General features: G+C 40.6%; 3 protein-coding genes across 4 annotated transcripts; 1 reads left to right on the forward strand and 2 right to left on the reverse strand.

Moving 5' to 3' along the window:
- Window positions 1-452: 452 nt before the first annotated feature.
- On the reverse strand, window positions 453-5,788 carry LOC116207473 (DEAD-box ATP-dependent RNA helicase 53, mitochondrial-like). Its single transcript, XM_031540429.1, has 8 exons — window positions 5,246-5,788; window positions 5,008-5,135; window positions 4,444-4,855; window positions 3,785-3,883; window positions 3,377-3,601; window positions 2,203-2,364; window positions 1,150-1,689; window positions 453-904 (listed from the first exon to the last, which is right to left on the reverse strand). Exons 1-7 carry the CDS (start codon window positions 5,654-5,656, stop codon window positions 1,162-1,164), a joined length of 1,965 nt encoding a protein of 654 aa, XP_031396289.1. The 5' UTR covers window positions 5,657-5,788; the 3' UTR covers window positions 453-904; window positions 1,150-1,161.
- Window positions 5,789-6,521: 733 nt separating this feature from the next.
- On the reverse strand, window positions 6,522-9,261 carry LOC116207474 (F-box protein SKIP2-like). Of its 2 annotated transcripts, XM_031540430.1 has the most exons (3): window positions 8,471-9,261; window positions 8,265-8,309; window positions 6,522-7,852 (listed from the first exon to the last, which is right to left on the reverse strand). In XM_031540430.1, the coding sequence occupies exons 1-3, from the start codon at window positions 9,075-9,077 to the stop codon at window positions 6,822-6,824; spliced, it is 1,683 nt and encodes a 560-aa protein (XP_031396290.1). In that variant the 5' UTR covers window positions 9,078-9,261; the 3' UTR covers window positions 6,522-6,821. The 2 variants fall into 2 exon arrangements, with proteins under 2 accessions (XP_031396290.1, XP_031396291.1); XM_031540431.1 differs by lacking the exon at window positions 8,265-8,309 and having other exon boundaries at window positions 8,471-9,257.
- Window positions 9,262-20,611: 11,350 nt separating this feature from the next.
- Window positions 20,612-23,744, forward strand: LOC116207973 (probable leucine-rich repeat receptor-like protein kinase At5g49770). The gene is made up of 13 exons (XM_031541121.1): window positions 20,612-20,699; window positions 20,825-20,948; window positions 21,203-21,231; window positions 21,352-21,445; window positions 21,545-21,694; window positions 21,907-21,981; window positions 22,068-22,139; window positions 22,232-22,303; window positions 22,402-22,470; window positions 22,557-22,631; window positions 22,730-22,801; window positions 22,888-23,025; window positions 23,134-23,744. The coding sequence occupies exons 1-13, from the start codon at window positions 20,612-20,614 to the stop codon at window positions 23,213-23,215; spliced, it is 1,140 nt and encodes a 379-aa protein (XP_031396981.1). The 3' UTR covers window positions 23,216-23,744.
- Window positions 23,745-25,308: the final 1,564 nt, after the last annotated feature.

Here is a 25,308-nt window from a genome sequence, read left to right on the forward strand (position 1 = left end):
TCTCCCATGCAGACACAGTTTGCCGACCTTACACCGCCACCACACCTTCCCCAGTTACCAATAGAAGCAGTAGCGCAGATCCGCTGCCTCTCGCTTATCAGTACCTATTTTTTTTTTTTTTTAGTAAGTTACTTATCAATAGCTTTACTTGCATGGAGTTTGGTCTCATCATTAATTCAGAGAGAGAGAAACCCCTCAGATTATCCTCCCAATTGGTTAATCGTAATTTCTATTGTTGTGCGGCGATGAATCACAACGGTTGATTGATACTAACTCCATCACATTCGATGCACGTGACACCTTCATCCGGTCGTAATTAATCGAATACCTTTATACTCTGCCTTTCTAGCTCAGTAACGAGGGTAAACTTCACGAGGACAGGCAATTTTAACCCCGATATCCAAAAACGGATCTGCATTACACTCACCCAGAAGCATTTAACATTGCACCAAAGTGCTAAAACACGGACATTTCTATGCTATATTAATGCAATACTGCGATTACACTGAGAGCAATTCCTCTGTTACACGGCCCTGCCGAGCACACATTCTCATGCCAAAGCCAAAGCCAAAGCCAAAGCCATCGGAAGGCAAGACAGAGAGAGGTAACACATTGCAAAACCTTCCTCCCAGTATTTCATCACGGTCAAAACCAATTATTTGTCATACAATAGTAACAGTAAATGCCTAATACTACTCTGTTTAGACAGCAGACCTTCCATATGGCAGTTTCTTAAATAAGTCGGAAAGCCTCAGCAGCCCCCGCTCGCAGCAAAAGAATAGTCCCTAGTTCCTCCCATCACTGTTTTCTTTTCGATCATCTCCATATGTCTGAACTCTCAAATCAGCTTGTTCGTTGCAGAGGCTCTGTATTCTTCCACGAGCACCTCCCGTACTGCTACTTACTGGAAGAGAAATGAAACGGGAAGGACAGATTTGTCTCCAATAAGACGCAATGGAAACACTGAAAGAGTAGCACAGCACAACAAACAGCATATAAAGTATTCCAACGCAATATTACGATTACTATTCCCAGATCAGGGAGTGCAACTTCTTAAAGAAAAATGCTCGACTCTATAAGATTTACACCTTCTAAGACAATATATAGAAACAGAAGGTATATCTTATGAAGGCCAGAAATTTTGCATACCACTCCACAGAGTCAAAAAGGCCTGCCCCCTGATTTAGGGCTGTCATTCTTATCATTTCCCAAGCTGCCAAAACGACTTGAAGAACTCCCAAAGCCACCGCTGCCCCTGCTTGAATTGTTACCAAACCCACTGGGGCGACCAGAACCCGCATCCCCAAAACCACCGGAACGGCCAGATCCAAAGTTGCCAGACCCACTTGAGCGGCCTGAACCAAAGTTCCCAAAATCGCCAAATCCAGAAGAGCGGCCAGACCCAGAACCACCGAAATTTCCTGGTTTATTATAACTGCCAGAGCCACCTCCAGATTGGCCTGAGCCAGACCCACCGAAGGACCCAAAACGACTGCTGTCAGAGCCACCACCGAAGCCGCCAGAACGGTAGCCTCCCTGACGCCCAAAATCTGAACCTCTTGATCTTCCAAAACCTCCATCACCATATCCACGATCTCTTGAACCACCAAATGAGCCAAATCGACCGCCGCCGCCGCCACCCATGTCAAGCATCTCCATTTTTCCTCCCTCAACAGCAATCTTAGGAAGCTGTACATCAAGATGAAATCAGTCTAGTATCTTCTAAAGTTTGAATGAAGTTCTTTGTGCTAATCCGAACAATATCCTCAGCAAGTATGAATATAGTATCTTGATCTGTTTTACTAATGATGTATTTTTGTCAAGCACAAAAAGGATTTGCGTAATAACTAAAATTTGAGAGCATATACAGAAACAGTCGTGACAATATAAATGATATGTATACATGATCTGCACCTCTGATGAAACAGCGGCATGCATTTTATTTTGCAAGCAAAGACAAGGTAGTAGATATGCAGTTGTGTAATATGGTACAAAATAATAATAATAGGATTGTGATCACCCAACAGAAAAGAAGTAAGTTGTATCTCTCTAAGAATTGGATCAATAGTTGATTTATTATCGAAGGACAAATTAAGCAAAGCCATGATCGAGTCAATAAAAGTCAAAACAGTAAATCAACTGGAAGTAGTTTCAATGTGAAACTAATTAGAATAAAACATGCAATAGTGCCTGCGTATTAACCTCTGTAAATCTGCATCCCACATCTCGCTCTATCACCCGGACAGCCCTAGTCTGATCCGGCGTATAAATAAGGATGGCAGTTCCCTTCTTCCCGGCCCGGCCTGTTCGGCCAGATCGATGAACGAAGATCTCTGATGAGTTTGGAAGCTCGTAGTGTATGACCTAAACAAATTAAGCAAATAAAAGAAACAGGTAAACAAAGAGAAATAAATGAAACTGCACGAATATATTCACATATCATCAGAAAGCAAAACAAAGAAAAGCTTGCAGGTCATAGAAAAGGAGGGGGGGGGGGGCGGCGAGGGGTTAAAGGATGATATTATTATCTTCTCCATATCATAGTACATTGACCAAGAGCCAAAGTAAACAACTATAGTCCTCTCAACAAAGGCATATGCATGCGTAGCCACTAAACACTTTGAGAAGCAAAGACAGCACTGAATTTTTCATACCCAAGATGGACAGGAGAGAAGCATCTCATTGCAGAGGAGGCTGGGTGTTGTGTGAAAACAATGAAGTAATCATACTGAAAAACCCTATGTATCTAATGCAGTTTGTCAGATGCAATTATCAAGCTGGCCAGGATTGGTATTACAAGTTCTGTGAAATTTCTTTTACCAAGGCCCTTTCATTCGTATTGCTAAGTGGAAAAAATCTACTGGTTTTTACTTGTCACATCAACTGCATATTACTTGGTTATGTGAGGGTATGCTCAGTGACAATGCTGCAGAAGCAAGCACAGGGCTTCAACCCTCTTTGCCAAAATACACTAGAAGATAGAACTCAGTACATAATCAGTAATCCAGCTCAGCATACAGCTATTGGAACCTTAATTATCAATCTACTGGCTGAATACAGACATGAACCAACATTATGTAAATGTCAAGAGTACTGTCGGTATAAATACAGAAATAACCAAAGCAACACAATATTGATGTAAAACCTCAACCACTGGCCCATGACCCCAATAATAACTAGTACATGGAGCTACAAATTAACAAGTAGTTTCAGTTGATCCTCAGTGATGTATGATTAAACTTATAAACCAAAACCAAGGAAGCAATTAAAAAAGAAAAATCAGAAACTAGTTCATATCAACATCCGCATTGGCGAAAGTGTAGATCTGACGAACTTCACATTGTTTGCAAAAGACGAAAAAAGAAGGGAAACTAACCAGATCAACATTAGGAATGTCAAGACCACGAGCAGCAACATCAGTTGCAACTAAAATATTGAATTGCCCGTCCCGAAATCCTGCTAGTGTCCTCTCCCTCTGGCTTTGAGAAATATCACCATGAAGGGCCTCACATCTGTAGCTTCGGGCCATGGCATACGCCAGTCTGTCAGCATCTCTTTTCGTCTGAGTGAAAACAATACATTTCCCACCTTTTGCATGTTCCTAAATCACATCAAAGCAAGAACGGAACGACAAAATTAACAAGCACTGATCACTAAGTTTAATGAGCTCTCCAGGAAAATTTTAGTTCAGCAAAACGAAGAGGATTATATGGTTCATGAACTAGCATGACCAAAAGCACATAGAACAAGAAGCATGTTAACACAAGAGGCTCCCGATCCTCACCGTGAATAAAGGTCCAATAATTGATGCTTTACCCTGCATCGCAGCTGGAATAGAATATAGAGAGATTCCTTCAGCCAACTTCTGATCATCATCTCCAACCTGTCGCGGAAGGTCACTACCAGTAAGCTCAATCATCATAATCACATCAACGGAATAGTGAGCTATCAGCAACAATTTCATCTAACATTGCAGACCAAGTTTCACAGGACATTTACTGAAATGTTACGATGAAACCCAATTGGGGTATATCCTCAATCTAGTTAATTGAACTTCAGTAGCTGCATAAGCCCTTGCAACTGCACTAAGCAGCAGTCACAGAAAATGCCTGCTCTCAGAAGCATCTCTCAAACCAGGCTAATTGGTGAAAATATAGAATTACACACACCAATACTGTAATGTTGAAAGATCACAAATGGAATAGCTCAATATATTTCAACATGCAGATGCTTCAGGTGCTGAAGTGTAGATTGACCCTCGACTTATCAAATCCTATGTAACAAAACATCTTGATAACTATCTGCTTCTCACTATGAAGATGGGGAGACATGGCTGAGAGAAAACTCCAATTTATGCACTGAATCATCACTTTTCAACATCTTCTCCCTTGAATAAGAATAATAAAAAATAAGTACTGTATGCAAAATACATTTCATACTTACAAGATCAATGGTCAGCGGATTGTTTAGATATTTCTTAGTTAGGCTTCTTATCCAGTTAGGCATCGTGGCGGAAAACATCATGCTCTGCCTACTCTTTGGCAGTCTTTGCAAGATAGTCTCCACATCTTCCTCAAAGCCCACCGCGAGCATCTGATCAGCTTCATCAAGGACAACAAACTTAACTTCCTCCAGGTTCAAAGCACCTCTTTTCAGCAGATCAATTATACGGCCAGGTGTTCCAACAACCACATCAACACCATAGTTGAGCTGGTTCATTTGGCGGCTTATAGGGGTGCCTCCATACACACAGATGGTGTCTAGATTGCTAGCCGTCTCATAAAATTCCTTCTCAACTTGCCGTGCAAGTTCTCTTGTAGGAGCCAAAACCAATGCCAAAGGGTTCCTTCCACGTCTGTTTATTTGAACATCAAACAGTTGTTATTAAGTTCTTAATCATAGATATTACAAGTTCCATAGACCATCATTACCCACCAATCAGAAAGCATGAATCAACTTTGAAGCAGCTGATAAACTACAAAACAAGGAATAGCAACGTAAACCAACCCATGCTTTGCGTTGAACTTTGTAATTTTATCCATGATAGGAATGCCAAAAGCAAGAGTTTTTCCGGTTCCCGTTTTTGCGCGACCAATCATATCACGGCCTTGCATTGCTGGCTCAAGCACGGCTCTCTGCACAGAATCAAGGATAAAGAGACTTCATTTTCAGCCAAAAAGGGAATTAACTAGTAAACCCTATAACTGCGCGAGCCCAATCGATGATTAAGAAACGACAAGACTACCTGTATCGGGAAGAGCTTAGTGATACCCTTCTCTGCCAGAGCAGAAACGATCTCTGGAGCAATCCCGAGCTTAGCAATCTCGAGCCCCTCCTCACCACTATTCCCCCCTTTAGCAACCTTCTCTTCATCGTAGGAGGCATAATCGTCCACAGCGTACTCCGCCGAAGACGTCACTGACGCCCTGAAATTCAACGGACCCGACGCCGCCGCATGGAATCCCTTCACCGCACCCCACCCGGGGGCCACGTCCGGCCTCCCGAACACGGAGAAGCGGCTAATCTGGCCATTCATGAAGGAGCGAGGAAGCTCAGCTGACGGTGCGGCGGTCTCGAAGGAGGACAGCGAGGCGGCGAGGGTCCGCCTCAGAGCGGCAGAGGAGGAAGATGACTTCCTCAAGATTGCTCGCATCATACTGGAAGAGAGCTGGGGACTCAGACGGAGAGAAATGGAGAGGGAGTGTTGCAGGGTTTTGCCCTAGCGCAGTGGAGACGTAGGGTTTAAGGGCAGAAACGGAGGGTTTAAGGAAATGCAGGCGGAAGCTGGAGAGGAGGGTTTGCTCGAGGTTCGGATATTTACGAGAAAGGATTATGTGCGGTCGGACGTACCAGTTTTACTGTGGTAACCGGTGACGGCTTGACACGTCATTGCTTGTCTCTCACGGCGAATGTCGTCCGTCCGTGACCTTTCTTCCTTTTCCTTTCTGGCATTCGATTCCCACGGGGATGAAAACTTACCCCTTTTGGATAATTCGGTTTGGTCCTTGTAGTGTTTCTTGGTGCAATCAAATCTTGACGTAGGCCACATCCTTCGATCAATATCATCCTGCTAGTAACATGTCGGGTAAAGTCAATACCGATGTGGTCCACATCCGCATCTATAGTGGTAAATGCACCATACGTTGCCACAATCTTTGTTTCGCATGTGGCTTTTTGCTAGGAAACGAAGAGCATTGTCTTCTAAGGCTTGAGTAGTTGTTTCTATTGAGAACGAACATTGTTATTCGTCCAATGTAAATAATTTCTCGGTGCAACTTTGGTGCACCTCTAGTACTCTCTTAAGTTATTAGGAAAAGAAGATCATCGAATGCATATGTGAAAAACAGCTATCAATCTCACGGCACTGATCCTGTTAGCTGCACGCCTGCACTTGATCTCCGATCATAGGAGAAGGTCGAACTTCTGATATAATTCTTATTGAGGCCATAGGGAAATCGAAGAATGCAAGAAATAGGACCGAGCCAAACTGCGATCTCATCCTATAAAGTCCAGAGGAGGAAGAGGAGGCATCAAGAGTTGGTCTATTAAAGAATTCTGAACGTCTCAATTGACCGAATCAAATACATTTGGAGCCGAGAGCTAAATGAAACAGCACGCTCAAAGTCAAGGATGTACCGGTACTACTATTTCTATCTTCTACTACACAAATGACGAAAAACATAAACCTCAGCTAGCACAAAGCAATGGGGGGCTGGGAAGCACCAAGATTCAAATGCAGGAGGCAGACAAATTGATGGCTTATCCAAAGGTTGAGATTCAAGAAATCGGGCATCATACTTTTGACTTGCACGGGCAAGCCGTCATCTTGCAGCTGCATGGGCCGAAGAGCCACTGCCCCTGGAGCTTGTCCTTCCGAACTTGGACTTCAGGAGGAGAGCACCTCTGCTGCTGCAAATCACATTGGTTGTGCTACTCCTCCGGATCCCGGTACTGGTGTCTACTGATGCAGGTGCAGCTGCCGTTCTTCTCCGGCCTGTGCCGCCTCCATCCTCTCCTCGAACTGCCCCATCCTCCTGATCAGCAGCCAACCCTTCACCTTCGACCACTGCCATAGACCCAGAATCCACTGAGATGACCAAACTGGTCCTCTGAGCCTCCAAGCGGGACACCCTCTCCAGACTGATCCCTCTGCACCTCTTTACCTTCAGTTTTATCAGATTGGGGCACCCTGCAACGACTGCCTCAATGCCCTTCGCTGAGATGGGGCAGTTCTTGATGCAGAGCTTCTTCAGGGCCAAGAATTTTGTGGCAATGAATTCCATCTCCACATCTCCAATTGAATCCGTGTTGCATAGGGCCATTCTCTCGAGGGAACTGCAGTTCGAGGCAAGCGCGTTGAGGGAGTTGACCTTCACTGGGATGCCCATTAGGACCAATTCCTGTAGATTCAAGCACTTTGCACCCAGAACTGCAACCCCATCGTCCCCAATGCTTCGGGCCCCAAATCGAGTCCAGGCATCAACATGGAGCTTCCTAAGTTTCCTACAGGAGTTCGCAATTGAGGACAACCCATCATCTGTACAGTCCATTATCCGACTCAAGTATAGGATATCCAGACTGGGGCAGGAAGCGGATATTGCAACGAGCCCCGGGTTGCCCATCTGAACATTTTCCATTTGGATCTCAGAGATTTTGGTGGGTCGAGGTTCAGACTGCAGGCTGTCTACTAGGACCCTGTCCCAGTTCCCGGAGCTCCGGCACACAATGAGGGCCTTGAGGGACTTGCAGGAACGAATAAGAGGGATGAAAATGCGGGCATTGTGGAGATCCTTAAGGCATAGCCTCTCCAATTGCAAGTTCCCCGACCGCTTCTTCTCTGTAAGCTTCTCCTCTGCAGAAAGAAAAGTGATAAAAAAAGATGAGAGTCTGAACATCCGAATTTCGATGCTGAACTGAAATTCTACTTGAATAATAAACCACACGTTCATCTAACAAATTAATCTTCTGCATCATTATTCAAGCTTTTATATTTAATCAACCATTAGTCCAACATATCTGACATTCCTAGTCAGATTGTTGGCCAAGCTTCCTAGAACACCCGAAGAGCTCAATAGACACTTTCGTCCAACACCAAACAGAAAACACAGATGGCTACGCAAGGCAACCCGGATCCGAGCGGGTCCCAATACATCCGACCAAAACCAAACCTTTGCTGGTCAAGTCCACTTGATTGCACAGCAAGAATCAAATAATACATTGCATCTGTTTGGTTACATAGGATCCTTAAAATTTTCAACTACTACTTGGCAACTGTGCTTTGGTTTGTGCCTTTTTCGTTCCGCAATCTCCTGCCATTAAAAGGAGAAAAGAATTTCTTGATATATGGAAAAAGAATCTGCAATTAACAATAAACAAAACCCAACAGTACAAAGTTAAAAACGCATTATGGAAAAAACTGTAACTTTGAAAGAGATTAGAACTTTACAGAAAATTAAAAAGAAAAGAATACCGTCGCAGTAGGCGTCCATGGAGAGAGGGGTGTTCTGGGCGTCGAGCTTGCGGAGGCGCTTGAGGGTGAGCTCGCGGAGGGAAGGGCAGTTGCAGAGGAGCGACATTACGCCTCTGCCCCCGAACCCGCACGACGTGAACGACACCTTGTGCAGCCGCGGCGGGCACAACAGGGAGAACGCGCTGAGCCCTTCGTCGGAGACGTCGACGCAGCCCTTCAGCTTCAGCTTCCTGAGGCAGCCGAGGCGGGCCGGGATGAGGCCGAGGGTGCGGTCGTCAATGCTGACGAGCTTCCGGGAGCACTTGAGGGAGAGGGCCGAGACCGAGCTGAACCGGCCGAGGAGCCCCGGGAGGGCGGCCGAGATCTCGGAGCGCGCCGCCAGTGAGAGCCGGTTCCTGGACCTGGCGTCCACGGACCTCCAGCGCCGGCAGACGAGGGAGCAGCTGTTCCGGTCGCTGGCGGGCAGGAATGCGAACACGGAGGCCAGGCATTCGTCGGGCAGGCACAGGGTCAGGTCCCGGCGGCAGGCGGACACTGCCCCGGCGGCGGGTGTGGGCTTAATTTCGCGGGGTGAGGAAGAGGAAGGGGAAGAAGGGACCTGACCCATTGTTCGTCAAGCTCAAGGGAAGAGAGGAGGAGCTCATGGGGTCTCGTCAGAGTGAAATAGGCCTCGATTAAGGCAACAGGGAGAGGAAGATACAAGAGGAAGAGTGCGGAAGAAAAGTTGAAGAAGGCCGGACAGCCATTTTTAACGGTGTATGAGGACACAGAGCCAATCTTCGAAGCAGTTTTATATGAAAAGTGTTGCCTTTGTCGGAAGGAGAGGAATATCAATAGAAGGAGAAAGCTTGCGTGTTTAGTCCCTTAACTTTATATATTTTCGATTCGGTCCCTGTAGTGTAAGGGACTGAAAGTTCTGCCCTCCGGCTCGGGAACTGGGTTTGCGCAAATGAACCATGCCCTTAGCGATGTAATCAAGCTCGATTTCAAGGAATAATTAAATTAAATTCATTTTTTAAAAAAAAATCTCGAGTTGTGTTGACAGCTAGTTTAGCCAAGCTTGAGTTCAAGAATTGATGTATGACATAATTTGACTTCACTTGATTAAATATATTTTTGGGTGAGATTCATCAATTTGCGGCGAGATCTCTCTAGCAAAGTTATAATTATTAATGCTCTCGGTCGTGGTTGAGTTTGTTGAATTTAAAAAGCTGATCTAATGAAACAATCAAGAATTGACGTCTGATAGAATTTGACTTCATTGGATCATATATACTCTTAGGTGAGGTTCATCAATTTGCGGCGAGATCTGTCCAATAAAATTATGATCATTAATGCTCCCGAACGTGATTATGTTTGTTGAATTCGAAAAAAAAAAAAGGATTCGATGAGACAATCAAGAATTGATGTTCGATAGAATTTGACTTTACTTGATCATATATACTTTTAGGCGAGGTTCATCAACTTGCGGCGAGATCTCCCTGACAAAGTTGCGATCACTAATGCTCTTGATCATGGTTAAGTTTGTTGAATTTAGAAAATGAAATTAATGAGACAATCAAGAACTGATGTCTGATAGAATTTGATTTCACTTGATCATATATACCTTTAGGTGAGTTTCATCAGTTTGCGGCAAGATCTCTCTAACAAAATTATGATCACTAATGATCCCAATCGTGGTTAAGTTTTTTTGAATTTAGAAAATAGATCTAATGAGACAATCAAGAAGTTGTGACATACATAATTTGAATATATACTTTTAGGTGAGATTTATGAATTTACAGTAAGATCTCTCTTATAATTTTTATTTTTTGGCCGAGTACTCTTTTACAGAGTTATGATAATTAATGCTCCCGATGATCGGGGTTAAGTTTCTTGAATTTAGAAAATGGACCTAAGGAGACGATCCAACGTGAAGACCATGTTCTAGAGTTTAGTAAAGTTAGATGGCCAAATGTTGAAAGAAACAGAACTAGGGGGACCACAAAAGTGCCCAACATTAAAATGTTGGGAGCGGCAATGCACTGCTCTTGGTATTGTCAATTCTTGTTTTCTAACAGCCCCTTTTGTACTTTGTACAAATTTGTAGCAAAAATCCGTACACGTGTGGTCCAAACGCGTACGAGAACATAAAATTTGTCCGATACACTGAATTCTGTTTTCCCCATTCTCTGTTGTTTCGAGTGCAACGGAAACAGCGCTGTTGTTTGGTTTAGCTCGTTACGAGGCGTATGAAAATACTAAGTACCATTGTAGCAAATAGCAATGGACGGTTGAGAGTCAAAATGAATCGGATAATAAATAATAATCATTGAATATACACGACATTCATTTTACTACTTATTATTTTAAACTTTTGAATTGAAATGATCTCAAATCCACATAGATCCATCGAAAATTTAAAATGATATTGAGTTATGCATTTACTTGAGCTCATAGCACGTCATAGCCACCTTTAGGAGCATCCATGGTGTACCTTGTGTTAGTTCCTCATCACCCGAGCAAGTGATGGCAAGTGTAGAAGACTATATTGTCACGTGAAGGTGAGGGCGCCTATTCTTTTCAAAATGAAAGAAATCTCACATAGGACAATAGTATAATATATATATCCCTCATAATATATGTGGTCTTTGTTCCATCATTCATCAACTCAACCATTTGAATTGAAAATTGACCCTAATACCATGGATGATGGCTTTTTAAAATGCAATAAATGAGCCATAAATTTATATATAATGGTATAATTCTATTTTCGCAATTAATTGTAAGAAAAAATCATTTAAATTTGGATTAATTGCCTAAAAGACTTAGCATTGACTTTGTAGTCAGTTCCAAATCTATTCTAATATTTTAAATGTTATAAAAATAAGCTCATGGTTTGTAATTTTTGCTATTATGGAACTCTCTTGATATTCTGTCACTTTTATCATTTCTCTTAACATTCTAATAACTTAGAATTGCATAAATCTAATGAAAATTCGAAAACTGTTGATATTTTTAAAATTTTGATAAAATAATTCATCATTATATTCAGTAAAGGGAGTTATCAAGTTAATGACCACCATATAACTGAATTTACGGTAAAATTTCTAAAGACTTTTGATATCTCCGGTGAATTCAAAAGAATCTGGTGCTACTAGTTGTGGACTATTGTAACATTTTAAAAACTTGAATGTAAAAGATATTTGATTAAGCAAAGCAAATACAGCAAAACTATTGCAAGTAATCCCGTTTTCGGAAAAAAATTTGAACTGATAGGTCTTTTTTTTTCCTTATTACAATTCAAACATTGAAATAGTTTTAAAAGAACGAGCAAAGATTACCCTTTTATATAATTAGCCCTTTATAATTTTATCAATACTAAGGTCTCCTAATTAAAACCTACCTCCTTCTCTCGAAAGCAAACCAAGTAGGTTATCCATATGCCTTGCGAAGTATTCATTTATTCTTTCCACGAATTGCAAGATATTCTCATTTATTGAGTGAATTTGTGCGTAAGTGTTGATTGTCATGACCACAAAATATGTTCAAATGCACTTTAAACCCTACACTGTAAATCAATTTTGCTCACAACTAATATCTCATATTCTAGAAATTCTGTATATTCCTCCCGAGAAGGGTCCCTTTTCACCTGGGTAAATAAATTTTTATCCCTCCCCGGCTTAGGTGCACGACTTGGGAACAAAATGGTCAGACGACCAGTCAGAGCATGGGGCCCACAACCAATGAGCAGGAGAGGAAAGTTGTACACGCAACGGGTATAACAGGTGACGGTGTCACAAGTAAATAAAATTTATTAATTTATCTTAATTTTAAAAATGTTATAAAAGAATTTAATGTCGATAAAAATAAATATTTTTATATGAATGGGACAGTGTTATTTAATATATCCGTTAACAACTATACATTCTTAAATGGGGAGTAGGTCTATTGATTCTGTCGGCTACTGAGAATGCGGCATGACATGAAGCCGTTTGAAATTTCATGGCGTCGCTTCCTTCCCTTTCACTTTTCCCTTGCCATGCCCGAAGAGAAAAGTGAAGATAATGCAAAAGGCAGAGGTCAAAAAAGGAAAAGTGCTAATTATAAAAAGAGCAAAGCTGGGCAGGTAGGGGTTGGGCCTCCCGATGATCCTAATCAATTCCCCAATTTGGTCATATTTTTTTCTTTTCCCAATTACGATGGAAATTTGTGAATTTAATATAAAAAAATGAAAATTCAAATAAAGAAAGGCACGTGGTTTTGAGGATGAGAATGAAATCTAAAACCTCATGATATTTAAGTGAAGGTGTGTGTTATTACATAACACTTATTTTTTCAATTTAATCCAACTTAGTAATAAGGTAAATTAAAAATGGGTTTGCTCATTTTGTTGGGTAGGAGTTTATGATCTTGAGCCTAGAAAATGGACATTTTTCTCTCCTTTATCTCTCTTCCTTCATACCACTAAAGCCATCCCTCATCTAACGACCGTCTCTCTAGAAGACCGTCTCTCTCAGTCGAAAACCATAAAGCCAGCTCCGCCGCCGGCGCGCCTCGCTCTGGCTGGGTGCGTCCGGCAGCATTCCCTTTCTCTTTTCCTCCCCTTTACTCTCCCTTGCCCTTGGACTGATGGAGGTTCGACCTCGTCATCCTCTGCCAGACCCACCCCGATTGTTATTGCTTGGGCGATTATTACCTTAATATGGAAATATTTTTGCTATCTATTTCAACAAGGAAGCGTAAAATATCATGAATATTCATTCAAGTAGTGAACTCACTATCTCCGTGGGAGTTATTGATTAAAGCTGTCTATGTCCATGGACAATACAACGTTCGTCAACAAATTCGTGTTTTAAGTTGAAATTAGGGCATTTTTACTCCAAAAAAGGGGAACAAGAGAGCGAGTCGAATAATAAGTTCCGATATTTACCCCAAAAAAAAAGTTTCAATGAGGAAAGAATGAATTTAAGGTCTTTTTTGTTATGTAAGTTTGTCTTTTCAGAGTGCACGATGAAATATTACTCATATTATCAATAGTCATCATAATTTCTCGACGGATCGATAGTAATCAAGTGCAAAGTAATTTTCATGAGCCTCTCAAAATGAAAAATAAAACAGAAATAGAAAAGATGAACTAGTGTTCCAAACAAATCGCTCCCCGAACTTTTCTCAAGTGCCCATCTATGCTAATGATTGTGTATGTTTCTACACAAATCATAATGCTTTTTTCTCTATTAATACCTTTCTTCCAAAATAAGGTTGTCAGTCTCAAGTGGATTATTGATAATTTCTTCTAAACATCGAGAAAAGTTTTTGCTACTTTTCCCAAGTGGGACACGAAGTGGATTATCGAGGGGGTTAATTAAGGACGAAATTTTGAGACTATGCTTATGATTTTTTGTACTTTGAGCAGTGCTATTACTTTTTGGGAAGTTTCGTATGCTATTAAATTATTAATATACTTTAGTGTATTTTCTCGTACACTCGGAGGAATGGAGTTTATTGCAATCGTATTCCAAATTGTCTCGAACAAATGAGATGATGATCATTACTTTGTTCTCGATATAAGATTTTCTTATATGATTTTGTATCCTTATTGGGTTTTTACCCATTTGTGCATTGTTTAATTTCAGTTTGGCTTTGACCCTCTTATTCATCCAAAAAATATGCTCCGATATATAACATCATTTTTGGTATTTAGGCTGTCTTATCTTATTATCTTATTATTTTTGTTGAATTTGTTTGCAAATGAGATTATTATATATATTGTGCGCATTTAGGGGTAACAGACAACTTACTCTCTGGACATTAATTTTTCCATTTTCTTGTTGGGTTGTAAGCAAATTTCATTCAAACATAAGACTCGTAAGTTGTCTGATACCCTTTAATATAGACAGAGATAAATTAATTGTCCGATTTATCCACCAAGAAATTTTGTCATTTCCGAGCAAATGACGAAGAAAAACATGTCAAGAAACTTAATTATATTACTTAAATGTTCACAAATTAGAGAAGGGGTTATGGTACACGTTTTTGTCTAAAATCAAGAATATTTTGCTTTCAATCTGACCAGTAGAACTTGACCCTGTCCCTCAAATTCCTTTCTTCTCCATCCCTATACTAGAACTATACATCCTAGCGATAAATTGCAAAGCCACATGCTGAGCCTCAAATCGAATGATTAACCAACCTACTGAGGGTGCCCCATGTCAGGACCATTGAGATATATAGCAAGCATACTTGCTACATATAGGCTGATTGGACCTCGCTAAACCGATCATCTTACTCATATAATAAATTATGGACCGCTTCGTTTTATATAGGCAATGAAACTATTTGCACAATGTCTTTTTTGGTGCTTGTAAGAAATTCAAGGGGGGGGGGGGGGGGGGGGGGGGGGGGGAAGGGGGGAAATCAAGTGGCCTATCTTCGAAGAATAACATCTTTCTATCAGATTCAGATGTTCTGCACATCGTACAATGGTATATATATGTTTGTACTGTACATGGTCGATATTAATCTCTCGCTCGGGCGGAAAAGCCAAAACCAAGCGGATAACTGAGAGGAAAATCAAACCCTAACTTGACTGTGTACTATTTCCTGGTATAAGTGTAATAAATGGCATTGTCACACCTAAGGAAGAGGAGGAAGAAGAAGAAGAGGCCAAAAGATCAGTAACTCCACAACTCGCAACCAACACTGACCTAGCCATCGTTTTTGGACCCATTCCCCTCATTGCTAACAATAAATATAAATCCTCTTCGTGCCGGATAGTCTTCAAAGATGTATAGCTAGCCTTTTTTTTCGTGCACCGGTACACAAAGAAAGGGTAGAACAAGGATGAGGACTGTGTTTCTAACGATATTGGTGGTCGTGGCTATCTCCGTGATCTGAGCCAAGCCTGGACAGTCCATCTCGTGTGAACAGGTGACCGAGTCCCTGAAGCCTTGCATGCCGTACCTGGTAAATGAAGGTGGAAATCCTAGCTCCGACTGCTGTAATGGAGTGAGGAAGCTCCAGTCGCTGACCCCGAGCACGGGTGAACGCCGGGCAGCCTGCCAGTGCATGAAGCAAGAGGCTGGCAAGGTCCATAACATCAAGCCCGGCTCGGCCAGTAACCTCCCGGGGAAGTGTGGCGTGCAGGTTCCTGTGCCCATCAGGGGCGATGTCGACTGTAATTCGTGAGTGTGCTCTTCCATATTTCGAATTGTTGGCAACTATATGTTGTTTTGATTATGGCTTTTTTCTTATATTTTCATTTGCTGACAGCGTCTACTGAAACAAGAAGGTCGTGTGTACGTGCGGACCAGAGGAACAACTATAGCAGGAGATCGAGTATATGGTGGGGGCGCGGGGTCTCCTGTGATATATGTTGTTACTACAAACTTTAGGTCTAATACTACTAAAGATGGTTATGCGGTTCTCGTCGAGAGAGCCGACGGCCACAATGTCAATATTACACTATATATATGTATCTGCTTTGTTCTAAATAAAATGACTTCGTAAAAAATTGTCTCTTGTTTCGAGAATCTCATGTTCTCCTATCCAAGGATATTCTAGCACAAAACTCCTCTTAATGGTCTGACCTGACTCAAACTGAATTAATTCTCATTGAACTTCCAAATATTAGGTACACACGAAAAAGAATGTAAGAAAACTGGCATAGCATTGTTGAGTTGATTCCCGCCTCATAAGGTTTCGACATATATAGTTTTAGAAATTTGACATCATAGACTTTTTTGTCACAATTGGGGATTTTGTTTTTTGAATAGTAGGTAGGACCAAAAATCGACTAAATTGGATGATATGATAGATTTAATACAAAATTGAACGTCGATGCTTTTACGATTAAAAAATTCATGTTTATGACAAATTTGACAAAAAAATTAGTAGTCGTAATGATATATGTAATTTACGCCTTTAAAAATATATGCAAAATATCATAATAAATTACACTATTTTCACTTGTAACATAATTGCGATTATTTTACTAGCAACGATATAAATGTATATACACAATCGATACAGGAATAGGAAAGTGAACATCAGCATCGTTCATCGACATGGAAAATTTAGCGGCAGAACTAAATGCAATGGCAGTATAAAAGGTACGGTCCGATGAGAGCTATGTAACTGGTTCCGGCTCAATGCATGTCCTTTTTGTGCCATGAAAGCTCCTTTTTGAGGATGACCATCTCGCTGGGAAAAAGTTATGCATTGAGCCGAAATCAATTCTCCCCCTATCCCAAGTCATGTCGTAATGAAGAACTGGGACTATATGTGGTGATGAAGAACTGGTTTACAAGCAGCCGCATCCTAACCAACCCCCCCTCCAAATCTCAAGTCATGGTTATCGTGATGAAGAACTGGTTTAAGAGTCTCGAGTCATGGCTATCTTGATGAAGAACTGGTTTAAGAGTCGGCATACCTCCCTCCTCTTCTCCCGGCTGGGGCGATCTCAAGTCATGGCTAATCGTGATGAACTCGTTTAAGAGTCGTCTGCATAATTGTCGTCATGGCTTGCACTTCTGTATCCATATGTATTCCATCAATCATCATAATGGAGAAGAAGCAGTGTCTCTACGCATGGATATATATGCCGCTTTCACCTGTGCATTGATCATGTTACTTCAGAAAAGATATACATTGGAGAGTTCGATGTTGTATCTATTGATGTGTTTCCATCCCTACCGTTCTCCATGAGTACAATACCTGAGTTCCTCATCATCGTTGTATAAGTATTGGATTGACCTGTCCCCTTACTAGCAAGCTGATCCATTTGACGTGATAACCCTCAGGTATGGTACGCATGGGTACCATAGAAGTTCGCATATATGTGTGTACACATGTACACATATGCATTTGTCTATATGCAATCTTGTCAAAGTGGATGACCCTTAACTGATGTGATCGATTCTTATGGACTATCGGAGACTCTGAAAGTTCGCCTCCGGTTCCTTTAAGAGAGAAGATTTTTTTTTTTTGGGTGAAAGAAGAGGAGGCATTTTTCTTTTAGAGGGCGTCTTTGATCTTTATATAGGCTTAGCAAGTCCAAGGGTTTTAGAGTTTTTATTTTTATATATGCCATTTCTCTCGTTAATAATCAATTTCACCTGTGATTATACAATCCCATTTGGACATGTCATTACCATTTTCTGACTGCACATCTCAATTTTAATTCGTCATCTTGTTAAGCTTATCCTCTCTTAAACGGTAAGGTTGATATGTGAAAGTTATGAAATTAACTAAATGGAATGTATGCGTCCGCAATATCTAAAAAATGCTCCCTGATTTCATGTGACAATTAAAGATTACCATATCTATCTTCTTTAAAAGGTCAATCTTGTCAAAATTATAGTGGGATTTTTTTTTATTCACTGTTATGATACTGAGAAAAATGCGCCATACTGCGTTATTATGTCACTTCATTACATTATTAGGAGAAAACAAGTATCAATTACACAATGTCATTCACAAGAATATATCATACATATTAGATACTAGATACTATTAATTAGTAGATTACACAGGAATATGGTCGTTTTAGCTGCTAATTAATTAGAGGGAAATTCGTGATGATCCGTTAATGGATTGGCCCATGGGCTGGGTCTCAGAAAAAAAGCTACTAACCCAGAATTAATCTGTGGGCCTGCACGTCGTCAAGTAAACCTTTTCCAATTTAATGGCAAAATCAGTAATTAATATACGTGTTAACCAACCATGCATAGTGCAGTTAGACAAACTTTTAACTGCACTACAGGATGTGAAACCTACTAAAAGCATCTCAGGTAAGCGGTAAATCTAATCAAAACTAAGAAGACAACTATTTGTTTTATAATGAGTCCTACAATTTGATTAACTAATTAGCATTATATATATAATGCTTCATAAAAGAAAGTAATGAGGGAACAATTGAGATAGTAAGACTTTTCTTCGGCGGTCGGGAGAAAATATAAGATGAGATTAACGCACCGGAGTAAATATAAGATGTGATTAACACACCGAAGTAACTATATGTTGACTATTTGTGACATTTCATATGTAATCAATCAATTTGGCCAAAGTCCCGATATTGAAAAAGTTATATATATTGAATGTAAATTAATCCTATCAAGTTTGCTAAAAAATACTGTTGAATTTTGAAACTTAGAAGTAAATAAAAAAGTTGAGTTAATTCCTTATTACTTTTGGGATTTTTTTTATTTCGTAAGTATCTATTGACGTGCGGAATCTTAAATTACATGAAGATAACCTAGTATACAAAATATAAGATAAGATAATAAGGATGGGCTAGGTGGTCACAAAACAATAAGTCGTCCACTGAAAAATAAATCACCTTATCTAACAAGGTTACTAACTTACTATTGCTATTTTGACTTAAAAAAAAAAAAGAAGGGAAAAAGAAAGCGTTAGAAGACCCCTAATCATAGGAACTCCTTATTTCTTTCGTTCGGACGGGCCTCAAACAACTATCGGCCTTTGATATATAATGTTAGAAGGTCCCGTTAGATCACACTTAGAGAGAGTCGGCAGATAATTTGCCTTTCTATCATTTTTCATTGATCATATATGTATAAGAGAGCCAATCAGAGCACGAAAATAATAATCAATTATCTCACCCCTAATTAATCGATTAATGAATTGGAAGGTTGCGTTTGAACATATTTTTTGGGTCAAGCCTTTGGACATAAGATAGGATCATCCACTAAAAAAAGGCACTCCTTCTTCACATATATCATCTTATTTAATTGTTTTGCTGCAGACCTCGAAATTTTTATTTCTATAGGACAATTTTCTTCCAAGTTTTGTTCTTTCTGAGTCCCGCTACAGTGACCCGGGGTGTCTGCGACACACAGCTCTCCCGAATCGGATGCGCGTGGGCCTGCAGCCCGCCGGTCGCTGTGGCATCAGATGGTCATGAGACGCAGTGTCACCTAGAACTGAGGTCATGTTAGCCACTCTTTTTATTTATATGTATCTCAGATTGGACAACTTCAGATGTCAAACGAGTAGAACTCAACATTGTATTTCTTTTATTTAATTATTTCCCCCCTTTAATTTCTGTATAATTATCAATGTTTTTTTTTTTGTAATTATATGAGACATATATGTATCTCGGACGATTTTCCTCAACGCTTCTGTCCAAAATCTTGCCGACCTCAGTTTTCTTGGAGTTGTCAGCATCAAACTTGGTGTTCTGTTCAATTCTTCGATGAGATCACGATCTATATCGACAATCTGAAAATGTTAAAGGACTTTATTCGTCAAAATTGTATGTCATAAATCAACTAATGAAACAAGCATTTCCACACATATCTTTGTGTACGTAATTTTGTCGCATGACCCATATCTAGCAGGGCGGATTCGGATTCGGAGCCCTTATTTGCTCGTAGATGAGTCGACTAGAGTAGTGAATATACACATTACTCAAGCTTTTTGACTATTGGTGATGATACATACGGATAAGTTACGCAAGTCCTGTTTACACAAAAGATTAATGGCTTGTTTGGTTTCATAGTAGGATTTTAAAATCTTACCTTAACTTAATCTTACCAATAATAAAACAAAATAACTTATACAAAGTCAAAGGGTGAACCCCATTTATACCATTCTTTTTCCACAATAAAACAAAATAACTCATATAAAGTCAAAGGATGGGCCACATTTATATCACACTTTTTCAAAATCTGATTTTAAAATCCTACTTTGAAACTAAACGCAGCATAAGGCTACTGAATACCTGCAATCGAGCCCCTGAGGAGGATAAACAAGTACCTGGAACTCGAACCCAAGTTCATATTCCATTCTAAGTTTCAGATATGCAGATGTTCTGCACTGCCCAGAAACATAAACGCATCGATGACCCCATTTCTACTACTTGAAAGAAGGGAAATTTTTTTCCATTTTCCACCAAAGCAATACAGTCAATTGACTATAATATACTGTTTGCTTCTCCGGCCTGTCTCCTGCTGCAGATCGGGCGGATAAATCAGTAGAATTTTATTATTTTATTCTTCTTTATTTATTGTTAATGCTCTTTTGCCTTGTTTCCCTCTTCCTTACTTTCATTGATACAATGATGTGCTAAAGTGAGGCCTGTCTGAGAAGTCAGGTATTGTCGAGGTGTTTTCGGGTTTGTACCAGGAAAAAAAGACTCTAATGGCGGCCTCGATGAGGATGCTGCTTTCCTTGGCCATACTTTACGTGGGATTTCACTCTGGCTGCTCTTTCACGGATCCTCAAGATGGTGAGTTGCTCCTTCTGTAATTCTTTTTGAAGTCTCATGTGAACGGAGTCAATATGGATGCATAGTTTGGATAATCAGTGGTCGAGTTTCTTGTTTCACAGTAAAGTTATTTGCTGTAATTGCAGCTGCTGTGCTTATGGCTCTGAGAGATTCATGGCTTAACACGCCACCTAGCTGGGGAGAGTCCGATGATCCTTGCGGTGGCTTCTGGGAGGGCATCACCTGCAACAACTCTAGGGTCACTGCTCTGTAAGTGTCCATAAACCGATTAACTAGTTTCCAGCAGTGTTCTTTTTCTGTCAATGAATATAAGAAGTATCATGATGGATCGATGCATCTCAGGGGGTTATCGAGTCTTCGCATTAAAGGACAGCTCAGCGGGGACATAGGTGGACTTACCGAATTAAGAAGTCTGTGAGTCATCAAATAAACTGTACTTGCCAGCAACTTCTGAAGAAAATGTTCAAATTCTCCTTCACCCTGAACAAACGGTTATCCTGCAGGGATTTGTCGAACAACAAGGATCTCAGCGGTCCCCTCTCTCCCCGATTAGGAGACCTACAGAATCTGAACATACTGTAACAACATCAATTGAAATCTCCTTAACATCATATCATTAGATGTTTTCCCCTTGTTTGCTTCTTATGAGAAGTTTCTCCATTTCCATCATTCGGGATCTTAGCCGGTTGCAACTTTACTGGTAGCATCCCCGACAAGCTTGGCAAACTTGCAGAGCTATCCTTCTTGTAAGAATCCGCAACACTATATCGAGATCAATTATATTACATATGTCATCCCTTTGATGATCTTGCTAAGCCGTATGCATTTTTTCCTTTTGTGCTCAGGGCTCTCGACTCAAACAAATTAGATGGGCACATACCGCCTTCTCTGGGTAACCTGTCCAAACTCTATTGGCTCGACTTGGCCGATAATCAATTGAGTGGGCCAATACCTGTTTCTCCAGGCTTGGATCAACTCAAGAATGCAAAACACTTGTACGCTTTTCTTTCTTTATCTCCTCCAATTCCTAACTTTATCTTCAAGTCGTGGCAGCACATCTCGTATCAGTAGATTGTGTTGGCAAGGCCATTCTGCTGCCAGTGCCGGTGACAACACCTTGTCGCATCTTTTGCATTGGATTTTTGCCCGTTTCTCCATGTCTGCAGTGCTTAAATCGCTTAAATGTGTTTGATTTTGTTACTTTCAGGCACTTAAACAAGAACCAGCTCTCAGGTACCATTCCAGAGCAACTATTTAGCCCAGATATGATCCTGACAGATGTGTGAGTTCACATCTCATGACCTAGTCTATGGTGCATACTTTTTTCACGTAATCCTACACTTGAACTCTTATACCTTTTCATTACAGGTATTTCGATAATAATATGTTGACCGGGCCTATCCCGTCAAGTCTAGGATACGTTCAGACATTACAGGTCCTGTGAGTAAAGGAACCGCTGTCCTCTCATCTTTCTTTCTTTTCTTAATGCAGAGCTCAGAGCTCTTCCATTAACCGGTATTTACTCTTAACAGTCGGCTCGATAGCAATGCTCTGTCGGGGCAAGTCCCATCTAATCTCAAGAACCTGATGATTCTCACAGAACTGTGAGTCGTATATCAATTTATTTTTGGCATCTGCTTCACATTCTTTCTTTGGTCATACTAATTGAAATTTCCCTGGAAATGGCTCTGCGTTCTTCCAGGAACTTGGCTTACAACAAGCTAGATGGTGTAGTGCCGGACTTAAGTAACATGAATGCACTTAGCTACGTGTGAGTATTAGTGCCGCAGCAATCGCATATTTATGAGGAATCTATTCCATTTTTTATGCTTATGCATATCTTCATTTCATGGTCAGGAACTTGAGCAATAACTCTTTCGAGTCGTCACCTGCTCCTGATTGGTTCTCAAATTTACCATCGCTCACGACACTGTGAGCATTCTACAAAATTCATTTTTGAGTTAGATTCGATGAATTTCATCTTTATAAAAGTTACTATGACTATATTCATTATATGTTGCTGTACACAGGGTTATAGAATATGGACCGCTTATGGGGACTATACCAGGGAAGATCTTTTCACTTCCTCACCTACAGCAAGTGTGAGTTGGAACCTTGATCTCAAACCCACCTCGGAATATGAACTATGTGAACTCTGTATATGATTGCTGATTTTCTCGGGTTTCAGGATGCTGCGAAACAATGCCTTCTCAGGCAGCTTGAACATAACAACCGGAGTTAGCGCAGAGTTGACACTAGTTGATCTGCAGGACAACAACATTTCATCCATAGTGCTGGGTTACCCCTACTACGCAAATACATTAATGTGAGACCAGTTGCATTTAACACATTGACTCTTGTCATCTAAATATGCTTGAAAATTCATTGTATACTCTCTAATTTACATGAACGGTGATGAATTTGCGTGCTTCAGGTTGACGGGGAACCCAATCTGCGAGACTTCGACCATAAATGCTACTTTTTGCAGGGTCCAACAAGGCAGGAAGCCACTCTAACTCTCCTCCGACTGACATCAGACAGCTTGCTTTACGCAACTGATCAATTGGATCTCTTTACCCTGCAACCGTATTTTTCAGTTTTGCTTTCTTGGACTCCGGCTCCATACTTCACCAGGAAAGTTGACGAGACACCTAATGATGAATGGCCTTGGATTGGCATTGGCATTACGATCTATCTAACTGAACTATCAGTGAATTGTCTACGGTCGTACATCTCAATTAATAGACGAGGTGTAGTACTGCATTTGATAAACTTTTACCAGCAGCTTAGGAGTCGAAACGTTCTAAAATATGACCCCCGCCTTTTTAATAAGGTTACTTGCTTCAGAAGACTGCCAGTCATAGGAACTCCTTATTTTGTTTGTTCGAACGGCCTCGATCTGTAATGGTGGAGTTGGAGGTCCCTTCATGTCACGCGTAGAGAAAAGCCGGCACATTGTTTGCCCTTCTACTCTATTTCTTCGATTATATAAGAAAACCGACTAGAAATAGAAAAATAATGGAACTATATATGTACATATTTTACAAAGGCCTTCAAAACTCAGACCAAATGTCTAGTGTCCCATATCCTAATAATAAAATTAATGAATCGAATTGCGCATTTGGACATGTTTTTGGCCCAAGCGCTTGGACATAAGATGGATCGTCCAGAAAACGCCTTTTTCCACAATAAATCATCCCAATTTTTCCTTTTAAATATTTTTGCAGACCTCGAAATGACTTCTTCTCATTTATGATTTATGTTGTTCTTTTTCTTTTTTCCTTTTATTGGACATCTTCAGATATTAACATATGTCAGAAAACTCAACATGTTATTTTAATTAATTGATTCTCACCCGCACACACCCCCCGGAAATTCTCTACGTTTAATTATGTCTTTGTAATATTCTCCCATCTGACTCTTCTTTTGTGACCCGTTTCTTGCCAACATCAGTTTTTTTGGAGTTTTCGCTTCAAATTTAATCTGTTCAATTTTATACGCCTTGATATATATTTGCAAGCATAGAATGTTCAAAAGGACTTTCAAAGTCATATGTCGTCGTTATGGAATTAAGGTATTAATTGATTCTTTTTCTATTACGAACAAGAATCGTGAATCCAGTTGGGGTATAATATAAAGAAAAAAGAGATATATTAGTTAAGAACATAGATCCTACTAGTGAGAATCGAACTAATCAAGACCTATTATTCTCAAATTGAATTGAGAACCATAGTACCAATGCATCAAACCCTCTCTCTTAATTGAATGTATCGAAGGATCACATGTGCCTTTAAGAGAAGGTACACTGTTGGAACAAGAATAGGAAAGTGAACATCCGCATTAACGTTCGATAAATTTCTTATCTGATTAGTCTTAGTAGAATAACATACATTATATCAAAATCCAACTGTATACAGGGTTATAGAATACGGACTGCTAGTGGGGACTATACCGGGGAAGATCTTTTCACTTCCTCATTACAGCAAATGTAAGTTGGATCTTTCATCACAAACCCAACATATGAAACTTTGTGTACTGTCAACAGTGACCTTGCTAAACTTCTCCATACATGTCATTGCCAATTTTGTTGGGTTTCAGGATGTTGAGAAACAATGCATTCTCCGGCCACTTGAACATGACAAGCTGAGTAAGCGAACACAGTTGATGCTCCTTGATTTGCAGGACAACAACATTTCATCCATAACCCTTAGCTACCCCTACTACACTGCAAATACATTAATGTCAGACCCCTCCTGGTTCCTATGTCTTCCATATATGCTCGACAGCTGACATACATCATATTCTCTGTTACGTGACACGTGATGAACTCGAACCCGACTTTTCGCTGGGAGCAACAAGGCAGCATGCCATACTCCACGAACCACACCAGCTTCGGGACCTACACATGTCCTCCCAATGTGCGATCAGTCCCAGGTGCAACTGCGCCTTCCCCATGAGGAACTCTGCACATTAGGGTCCAGGACGTGTCAAATGCAGACTTGTTCAACGCGCTTGAGACTACCCGGTGGACAGAACTTGGGCTTCCTCCTGGTTCAGTCTATCTGCAGAATCCCTTATTCAATGCGGACAACCACCTCCGAGTGCAGTT

Source organism: Punica granatum, chromosome 5 (genome assembly GCF_007655135.1).
Source record: "Punica granatum isolate Tunisia-2019 chromosome 5, ASM765513v2, whole genome shotgun sequence".
Lineage (NCBI taxonomy): Eukaryota > Viridiplantae > Streptophyta > Magnoliopsida > Myrtales > Lythraceae > Punica > Punica granatum.